This window comes from Cariama cristata, unplaced genomic scaffold, assembly GCF_000690535.1.
Source record: "Cariama cristata isolate BGI_N322 unplaced genomic scaffold, ASM69053v1 scaffold20804, whole genome shotgun sequence".
Taxonomy (NCBI): Eukaryota; Metazoa; Chordata; class Aves; order Cariamiformes; family Cariamidae; genus Cariama; species Cariama cristata.
The window spans coordinates 1-9338 of record NW_009611533.1 but is presented as its reverse complement, the minus strand read 5'-3'; the positions used below and the strand labels follow the sequence as shown (position 1 = coordinate 9338).

General features: G+C 40.6%; 1 protein-coding gene across 1 annotated transcript in view; it reads left to right on the top strand.

Annotated features, from left to right (window-relative positions):
- Window positions 1–4637, top strand: part of LOC104160218 (Golgi membrane protein 1-like) — a 13665-nt gene extending 9028 nt beyond the window's left edge. The window contains exons 3-4 of the mRNA XM_009698300.1: window positions 3450–3504; window positions 4531–4637. Of these exons, the coding sequence (XP_009696602.1) occupies window positions 3450–3504; window positions 4531–4637 (162 nt within the window). The remainder of the gene's footprint in view (window positions 1–3449; window positions 3505–4530) is intronic.
- Window positions 4638–9338: the final 4701 nt, after the last annotated feature.

Here is a 9338-nt window from a genome sequence, read left to right as displayed (position 1 = left end):
AAAGAGTGGGGGGAGGTGTGTTTGCAAAAATAGGGAAGACAAGTGGGAATATCCAGATGGAATTAAGAAATGAGCAACAGATAATCAAAATATGGCTTGTGCTGCACTGCAGCGTGGTGGTGGGGAGCAGCAGGAGCATGCAAGGCAGAACTGCTCCTTTTCTTTGCGGTGAAGACTTAGATCAGTTAGAGTTAATCATGAAATAGAATCATAGAATCATTATGGTTGGAAGAGACCTCAAAGATCATCAAATAGGTGCCCTTCTTCTCCCTGATTAATTATAAATGCTTGTTTCTGCTGGTTGCTACATGTGTAAATCTTACCCTCCCAGCTTGCTTTGTTCCCAGCTGGTTTAGTTCTTAGCTGACTTACTGATGCTGTGGCTCATCTTTTTCTCCTTGTGAGCGCTATATTTCTGAGTGCAAAGCCCATTTTTTCTTAGAGTTTAGTTGTGAAAACAGTGTTTACTCTCATCAAGTTCTTTGCCATTTTATTCCTTTTTCCTGTTGCAATATCTCATTATGCTTTTATATACATCGTGTACAATCGGTGTTAGGAAGCGCACGTGTCAGTTCAGTGTGCTTACATTCACTTGATTTGTGACGGTAGCAAATGCTGAAGGAGTTACTGTAGTAATGCCTCCAAGGAATACGTTTATGGAGACTACTGAATAAGGCATTAATTGGATGAAATGTACGTTCAGAGAATGTACTCAGAACATACGCTTTGAAATAATTTATCTCAGATCTTCCTTACAGGTATTTCTGCATTATGTTTTGGTTATTTAAAACAATAACTTTAACTTGTGTTTCTTAAATGGAGTATGACTTACGTACACTTGTTCTGTGATGAGTAAAACAAAGAAGTACAACTCTGGCAGTTGTCATTGAAAAATTTACTGTCCAGCTGGAGCAAGATTTTTGCCATCGCTCCTGTTAGCAGTGTGGCTTTTGATTTTTGGTTTCTGAAGACCTGCTGTCCACAGCATTGATTCCCATCAGAGAGAGTCTGTCTGACTTTTCCTCTGTGATAGTCACAAGGACTTCTGTGCAAGATGTATTTGCAAATGTAATGAGATGGTTCTATGTTACAGAGTTACTTAGTCACAGGTCAGATTTTGATATGGTAATATAGTGAGTTTCCAAAGGCTGGATTCTTATTCCTAGGGATTGTAGGTATTGTTTTGTGGGCTGAATGAGATTTAGAATGTGAGTTTCTTCCTAGAACTGAGTTTTGGCATGTGTTTGCTGAGTGCTTCCCAGCAGTTTGCTTTCTTGACCTGCATAAAACCTCAAGAGAAAATAATGTCTGCCTACTTCACAGCCATGAGATGAAGATTAGTTAACACTTGGATGACAGGAGGAGGAATAGAAAGCCTGACATAATTGATACAATTGGATTGGAAGCTGGCAGTTGGAGCACTGCTCTGTAAATTATTAAATAGTATTTCTGGTTCAAGTTAAACACCTAACTAGATTTTCATGGTTTGTTTCCTGGACTCTTACTCACAAATTCAGGGAGGTAGCTGTGGCATTGCCAAAAGGAAGTTTTATATGCAATCCAGAAAGATCAAGGCACGTTTCCCCTCCCTTCCCCGCATTGTGATTTAAGGAGCCTTATTCAGAAGGCAAATATTTTTATTCACTTCAGCTAATAACAGTTATTATTGTCCTAATGTACAAAACATTTAACACTTGACAGTTTTACTGTCAAATAATGGTCCTAGCATCTGGGAGTTTGATTTTGAGGAGGAAAAAAAACACAACAAAAAACCCCACAACACAGCAAACTGTAGGAACATAAAATTGCCATGTCATACTGATTTTTCTAGTCCATTCACAGTTTCTGGTGATGGCTAATGCTGGTAACCCTAAAGATGATAATCATGGAAGAACCTGATTACATTGCTCACACATTAACAAAATTTGGCATTATCATCAAAACATTAATTTCCTTTCCCCAGTAAACCACTGAAAACAAATCCGGGGCCTTTTTTTTCACCTGTCCTATGGGAAAAGAGAGGGAGAGGTATTGAACAATCCTAGATATATGTTGTGATTCATATTGTTATTATTTTTTTCCTTTTTAGCAAAGGAGCAAGGCCTTTGCTCTTGAGGTTTCGCAGTGGTGTTCACGAACGAGCTGTATGTATAGAATGGTGTAGGAATATATCTTTTATTGGGTTGAAAATGGCTGCCACTTCATCAACACATGAATGATGCCTCTTTGAACTGGGATTCTTTAAAAGGTCAACAAAAGACAAATCTACCCCTCTGCTATGTGCTGTCCCGCTCAGAATGATTGAATGCTTCGCTTTTCCTAATCAACCGGCACTTACCACTGTAGTCTTAATGAAAAAAGGGACTGACAGCGTTGCCAGTGTTTTAGGGTGAGTTGGGCAGACAAAATGGATGCAGTTATTTCTTTACAATAAAGTGATGTGGACATCCATATACATCAGTACTTGAGCGGAAACTTCAGGAGAGTGGGGACTTGGTGTATCCTGATCTGGGACACATGCAGAACACTGGGGCTTCCTGGGAGAAGGACAACGAGGAACTTGGCAGTGAAGCGTAAGAAATACACTCCTAAGACTGGACTGGATTGTTTCGGAAGGGTCAGTGGACCTCGTCTGTTTGTAGTCTTAAGAAGACTCTTCTGTACCAGATTTTCTAAATGTTAAATATGAATCTGAGTTATCCTGACTTGTGGCTCACAGCAATTAATTTCATTTAGACTTGCCTCAGTTCTTTCAATATTCAGGTGTTTTGGGGTATTTATATATATGGGTTGGTAGAGGAGGATTGATGAAAGAATAGACAAAAGATGCTCCTATGTTGACTATCTCTTCAGAATGAGATAGAGAGTGTGACGCGAGGGAATCAAAGAAGGTCACTCCAGCACTTTCTTATCAAAGTGAGGGAGAGGATCTTTAGAAAAGTGAAACAAGGCAAGGGCTTCACATTGCTTTTTAGAGTTCCTTTGTGCTCTATGACTAATGGTTTCGTAGCTCATGTTTGCATGCCTGAATGCAGGTGTATTGATTCCCTGGTGAGAGGGTAGTAGATAGCAAGCTGTACTATCCTGTATTCTTCCTTCAAGGAATAAATACAGTAAATCTGACTGTGGCTGCAATTGTGAGATTAAACCAGAATAAAGCAGCAAGCAATTTTAGTAGCAGACTCTTTAAATTCTTCCTCTTTTTATCTTAAGTGCAGTGATATCTTCCCCCCGACCCCATTTACTGGGAAATCTGGGTTAAAACAAGTGTTTCTTGTATGTAATAGTAAATCTCTAGAGCAGCTAAATGTTTTTGTGTTTCTCTGTAACCCAGCACTTTGCAAAGAAAAGATTTTGTTACAAGTGCTTTGGTTGGTGTTTTTTATAATATTGATGGTAACACAGGTCCTTTGCAATTAAAACATGGTTTTCTGTTTTGTTTCTTCCAGGCAGTGCTGATGAGTAACATCACAGTAAATGACCGATTGATCCAGAGTCTACGAGGTATGTCGTAATACCATTCTGCATCTCTCTCATATTGTTGTATAAGACTTGAATTTTTCTGGTGCCTTCTGAGAAGCTGCCCTTCTTCAAGTCATGGGGACAGTGCAGGAGATGTGGTGACTTAGGTCCTGCATCTGCATAGTCATAGTTCAGTGAAGCGTCAGACTAATCTGCCTTAATGGTAGGAGACTGTCCATGTAGTGCTTGATGTAGGACTCCTGACCCTTATAATATGAAATAATACAGAGTAAAACTAGCTTCTGTGTGTATTGTTAGTATATTTATTCTTCATTCTACCTTTTGCAGCATATTCTTGCATTCCTTCCTGAGGTGTTTGGGTCATGCATTTTAGCACCAGGGGAATTCACAAACTCCTGTATTAAATAAGAAAACTTGGTCTAGTTCGTTTCTCTTCATGTTGATGCTTCAAAATTGTTGTTAGCAATTTATTCCTCAGGAAATCTGGGAATGGATCTTGAGTTATATAAACAGGTAAGTATACTGTGGTGCCGCCTTCTGGTGCCCTCACACAGAGCTTTCTATCAGGAAGAAAACTCTAAATCATAGGTAACTCTGTTTTTAAGGAGCATAACTGTAAATTGCATATTGTTCAAGGAAGCATTGTAAGCTTGTCTTTACATGCTAATAAACACGAATGCCATTTCATACTATGTTCTGATTAGTATTTCATAGACCTAAAGATTTCCTGGGCTGAAACCTAGCAGAGCAAGGGTTTGCAAACAAGTTAGAGTATTCCTTATGAAGAAAAGGCGGTCAAAAATCTATATTATGTTAGTTTTTGTTAATACATTAGGCTGAAAGGCTATTCTTACCCAATCCTGTGCATCTTTGATGAACAAATTCAGCAATTATTTATGCATTTGTATACAAAATGTAGTGAACGTGACAGATGGATGCTGTTAGCATGCTTACTATCAATCCGTTGTTTGATACTTCTACTGTAATATATGTAGATATATATGTGTGTTTGTATTTTAATACATATTTTAATCCTGTTTTGGTCAGAACACTTGAAAGAGTTACAGACAGAGTATGGAAAGCTACAGCTGGATGTTTACTGGTTTCAGAAGAACCAGACTAACCTTCAGAGGAAGTTCTCATATGACCTGTAAGTATGTTCTTTCTAAAAGATGGCTTCTGGAGTTGTAGGTGACTTGGTTATAACCCAGGCTATTCTTGTGATAGCTATAGCAGTGTTAGCAATTGTACATTTTTAAGGAGAAAGTAACACCTGACACATCTTCTGAAATTGCTCGCAGTTGATCTTGGAGAAGAGCATAGACCTTGCATTGCTTGGCATCCTAATATCCACAGACTTCTCCCACACTTTTTTGTGTTCCTTCCATTGCAGGAGGAGAAAGGTAGCAATATGCTCATTTAGGCGTTGTGGGGAAAATTGAAACACGACGAGGCTAAACTCTGAAGAAGTTTAAGAACTAAGATATGGGAACACCCCATGAGAAGTTGTACCTCATTGAGCTGCCAGAGGTCTCAGAAAATTTCTGGTACAGTTATGGTCAGAGCCATGTGTTCTGGATTACCAGTTCATACCTAGTCATGTTTTTTGTTGAGATTTCCCACTGAATTATAAGGCATGGATAACTGAACACAAGTGCTTATCAGTATTCTTACACTAAATACACACTTCTAGGATTTACTCCTGGGTTCTTTCTGTTCAGTAACATTTTTGCTCCCTCTACCTGTCTTTACATCCTATTGTATCTTCCCTTTGGTGCGTAGATATAGAAAAGCAGCAGAATTTGCTGTTTGCATGTTCTCATAATGATTTTCCATCAACAAAATAATTGCTGTAGTGATAGCTATTTTTGCAGCAGCCACTGTTTAGCCAGAGTTTGTGGGAATTAGGAGACAAAGCTCAACATGGCAATCAAAGAACCTGAATTCTGCAGGCCAAACTTGAAATACCTTTTTTGGTTTTTTTCCCCTGCTTAAGAATTAAGGATTAGTGCTTTTAGGATACTTAATGATTACCAGTTGATTGTGTACTCTTTTTTAAGGCATTATTACTCATTTAATAATGATGACGCGGATGGATTGTATTAATGGAGTTCTCATAATTCAGGACTTCTAACAGAAGAGTAGAAGGAAGTTGGAGACTTAAGTTTGTACCAACCTTTTATTAAGCCACGTTGCACTTACATGTCTGTTAACGTACTTTTTCCCCTTGAAGTTTGTTGGGTACCATGGTTGTTAAACACCATCTCTTCACTCCTTAGTTAAGTGACAGAGCTGGGACTCCTGGACCTCTGTCAATAGTTCTTTGCTAGTTAGAGTGTCTGTTTGCCAGCATGTTCCTTGTAAGGCTGAGATCAGCAAGAATAAATGGATCTCTAGGTGTTACGTATGTGCCCTACAGTCATGCTCCACATGAAAGGTACATCCTTGAAGCACTGGATTGATATACATGTGCAGGGAAGTGGTAACAAGGCAAATGTAATGAGTCTGGTTTCTGAAGACTCAGGTTTATTGCCCATGTCTGGTGAAGTGTTTTCAGCTACAGCTCTTTTGAGGAAATCGCTGACAGGGCATCCCTGCTCATGGGAGTGTCTTGTAAAGGATCCCTCTTCATTTAACAGAAGAAAGTTGAATTCAGAGGGTACAGCTCCAGGGTCAAGGCTGGCTTAAGGTGAAGAGCTAAACAAGTTACAGTGGTGAAGACAGGTTTGCTTGCATCAAGGTAGGTGTGGAGACAGGCATGATAATTCAGCCATGTGCCAGCTGAACAGGGACTCAGCTAGCTGGTCTGCCTCCAGCTGGTCCTGAGGCAGGTGCACTATTTCCTGCAGTTTCTCCATGGGAGTCCATAAAAGCAGTTATCTCTGTCAAGGAGCTGCGCTTTCTCCGTTAGCTTTGCTGAGTAACATTCCAGTGTTCATTTTCTATTCCTAGATTTTTTTTGTAGCTATGCAAGTGAGGAAAACAAACTGCACTCAAATTTTCATGGGATGGTACGTAGCTTGGGCAGCCTGTAGCAACAGTTCTAATATATAAATGTACTTTTAAAATGTTGCTTGTTGTGTCCCTTTAGGGGGGGATGTTAGAACATTAATATATCACTATTGTAGTAAATTAAGTTACTAACTTTGCATTGTGTTCTGATAGTTGTAGAAGCAGACCTCTGATTGTACTTGGTTACGTATAGTCCTCTTTGCTGTTACTAAATGCTTGCAAACAACCTTTTCACAACGTGATTATGGGCTTAGAAATACAAGTGTTACTCGAAAGACTCAAAATGTTATTTTTAATCTGCCTTCCTCCCCTCAATATTAGGAGTAAACCAAGATGTTGCCTCTCTGTTCATCTTTAGTAAGCCTTGGCAGGAGGGGGTGTTAGACCTGCTTTTGTGCTATGCTGGTGTTTATTCCTTTGACTTGGAGTTGTATGGATAGAGTTTTCACACCTTATATATCAAGCACACTTTGACCAGTGGAAAAATGAAGAGAGAGTATTATCATGTAATTGAAAAGTGTTCTATAAAGATGACAGAAGTCAAATACCTTTTTTTAACTGCACCCATTGTAAATCAGTCTTTTTAAACAATCAGTACTGCACGGTAGAAGGCAGTGATAAAATCGTTTGTGCATGTGGAATGCCTAAGAACAAAATTTGTTAACTTTTTTTTTTTGAGCAAGCTTAGTGTTTGCCATACAGAAGTCAGCAGGATTTATGTGAGCTTACTGGTATTGTGAGCAGAAGGAGTGCACGTTCCTCAGCAATCAGCTTAGCGAGGTACTCTTGGTACATATTGTGCCCAGTGCTGTCTGCTCACGGTAGAGCTTGTTCGGCAAAGACTGACTGGCAGAACTGACCCTTGTCTCCTGCAGCAACCAGAGAGAAATGGAAGCCTCCGGACTGATCTTGAAGATATTTCAATATTCCGGTGTGTTTTGATTCCTAGGAGCTTTGTTTGTTACATAGCTACTTCTTTGGTAATTTTGTTACGTGTAAAAAGTCTGATAATTACTTTGGTATTTTCAACCCTAACAATTTAAGTCTGTGAGTGCACAAGTAATCTTTTTTGGCAGGGATGAAAGGAGCTGATGATATATACTCCTGGAGGACAAAGGTGCTCTGTTTCTCACGGTGGTGGTGGGGGCAGCAAACCTAACAGCCCAGGAAGGGAGAGGCTGCACATGCATTCCCATGCACACAGAGCACACCTGTATGCAGCCAGGTACACAGGTTAATACGGACACACGAAGCACTTGCACAAGCATGAACACCACCTGAGTAGCCTCATCCCACTCCTCTGAGGGTGGGGGTCTGCTAGTGCAAAACATGCTTGTGTACGTACGTACTGGCTGGCACCAGTCGCTGTACCACCCGCATGCAGCCCTTCCACTCCGGTCTGACTCCAGTTGCTGCACTCACACCACTGTACACACACTGAACAGAGAGTCCCTCACCCAGGAAAGAGTTAAAAAGGCATTCAATAAGAAATGGGACATGTGCTGATCAGGTGCAGGACGAGGCCAGAGGAGCACACAAACCAGCAGTGTGTTCACATGCGACAAACTCTGTTTATCCTCTTATCTCTCTCTTTTCTTATGTTTGTTCCTGCCAGACACCCATACCTTTCCCTGCCTTTGTTCCCACAATAAGTCTTGTGCAATCCTGACACGTTCTATGCCTGCATCCCGTAATGTGTCCCCCACTCTGGGCAGGAAACACCTTGGTCCTATTGACTGATCTTGAAGGGTTTCGTGCCTGTACACGGGGGCTGAGGGTGACCTGAGGCAGCCCTGGGGCTGTGGGGTGGTCTGGACAGGGTGTCCATTCTTCTGAGTCCATAATTGAGGGTCCCTGCTGCCCTTGTGCCTCTGTGCTCCTTTGGGCGCATGGAGGTGGGCCTGGGATGGGCTGATGGCTCCTCTGATGGGCCTGGGAGCAGCTGTGGAGGGTGTTACTTGGGCTCCTTTGTGTGTGCGAAAGTGAGCTCTTTATCACAGAAACTAACTCTGTCTAATCTTGTGAGAGAGAAAATGTGCCACAGAGACTGAATTTAAGAGCACTCTGTACACGTTTGAAGTATGTGATCTCAATGGGATGAGGTGGAGAAAATAGTGCTGTTCTTGTGCTTCAGAAGTTTTTGTATGCATGAGTAGAGTACTCAAATCTCTAGAAATCCCTTTTACAAGAAGGGAATTCCTTCACAGTTAATGAATTAAACATTATGAGGATTTGTCACAGATGTTAAATGAACTTTATTTTCATATGGGTTGATTTGTGAAAGGTTGCTGTCTTCAACTTCAGGTTGTCTATATACTGCATCTTTCTCTAAGCTTGAAAACGGAGATGCAGGCAATTGTGATGTGCTTTTATTTCCTAGAAATTAGTGAATGTCTGCATAACTCAAGCCTGTGTTGTTTTATTGTCTCTCATGTTCATCGCCTTAGGAAGCGCTGCTTATTTTAATGACCCTTTCATATGTTAGCATTAGCAAAATCAGACTTTAGAATAATGGCTAGTCAAGAAGAAACGGTAATAAAAGTAATTAGTTTGTCAGTTGTCGCTACAGTACACTTATGTCACCATTTAAAGGCTGTACCAGCGCCGATGGCAGATGCTATTAACCCCTTCCTTTCCCAGAAGGAGAGGAGAAAAAGGAGAGAGATTTATGGGTTGGAAAGTTAAAGCAAACTTTAATAAAACAATAACAGTGAAAAACAGTATAAATAACATTAAAGCTAATACTACTAATAATAGAAATATACAAAACTGACATTGCCCTTCCCGATGGTGACCGCAGGACCGCGTGCCACGCCATGGCAGCTCGCAGTGCTCACAGGGCA